The sequence below is a fragment of the Octopus bimaculoides genome, chromosome 6 (genome assembly GCF_001194135.2).
Source record: "Octopus bimaculoides isolate UCB-OBI-ISO-001 chromosome 6, ASM119413v2, whole genome shotgun sequence".
Lineage (NCBI taxonomy): Eukaryota > Metazoa > Mollusca > Cephalopoda > Octopoda > Octopodidae > Octopus > Octopus bimaculoides.
In genome coordinates, this window is record NC_068986.1 from 11,687,158 (window position 1) to 11,688,050 (window position 893).

At 41.3% G+C, this 893-nt stretch overlaps 1 protein-coding gene across 1 annotated transcript in view; it reads right to left on the reverse strand.

Annotated features, from left to right (window-relative positions):
* Positions 1–5: 5 nt before the first annotated feature.
* The window catches only part of LOC106880528 (DNA-directed RNA polymerases I and III subunit RPAC1), a gene marked incomplete at its 3' end in the record, with an annotated part of 6,374 nt that continues 5,486 nt past the window's right edge, over positions 6–893 (reverse strand). The window contains exon 2 of the mRNA XM_014930503.2: positions 6–139. Coding sequence (XP_014785989.1) covers positions 6–139 — 134 coding nt within the window. The remainder of the gene's footprint in view (positions 140–893) is intronic.

Here is an 893-nt window from a genome sequence, read left to right on the forward strand (position 1 = left end):
TCTATAACACCCGGCGAGAAACAAGTCTGCAAGCGATGAGCCTGTTCTCCATACACAGGTTTCAACAGGGTTATTTCAGGCAGCAAACGGTAAGATGCAGTGGCCACTGGTGAAAATTTTATGTGGTCTTTCCCGATACCTTTAAAAAAAAAAAAAGAGAAGATGAAATATCAAAGATGCAGATATGGAATCCAAGGTAGGGGCTTTGACAAAAGACAATTAGCAATTGGAAATCTCAGAAAATTCCAGCAGGACTTTTTTTTGGTCCCAAATTGACAGATTTTGTCAATCTGTATTTTATGTCAGTTGTTGGTTTGGTTGTGAAGTTAAGTTTGCTTCCCAACCATGCAGCTTGTGGTTCACTCCCACTGTGCAGCACCTTGATCAAATGTCTTCTACCATATGCCTGGACTGACAAAAGTCTTGTGAATGGATTTAGTAGAAAGAAAATGAAAATGTGTGTGTGTATACACACACGCATCATTTTACGTCTGCTTTCCATGCTGGCATGGGTTGGATGGTTTGACTAGGGACTGGCAAGCCAGGAGGTCGCACCAGGCTCCAATCTGATCTGGCAGTGTTTCTATAGCTGGATGCCCTTCCTAACGCCAACCGCTCTGAGAGTGTAGTGGATGCTTTTTACATGTCACTGGCATGGGAGCCAGTCAGGCGGTACTGGCATCGGCTGATCAGAAACGAAGACAAACATTGCCAATGGATTTAAAAATACTGCCTTTTTAACAATTTTGGAGTCGTGCTTGTCAAGCAAGAGACTTTGTGTGCAGAAACTAAAATAATTAGATCTAAGAACACCTATTTTAGTCAGGTAAAAACTTAAGGACTTAAATTCATTTTCCATTTATTTCCAGGTGTCCTGATTTTAATGATAGAGG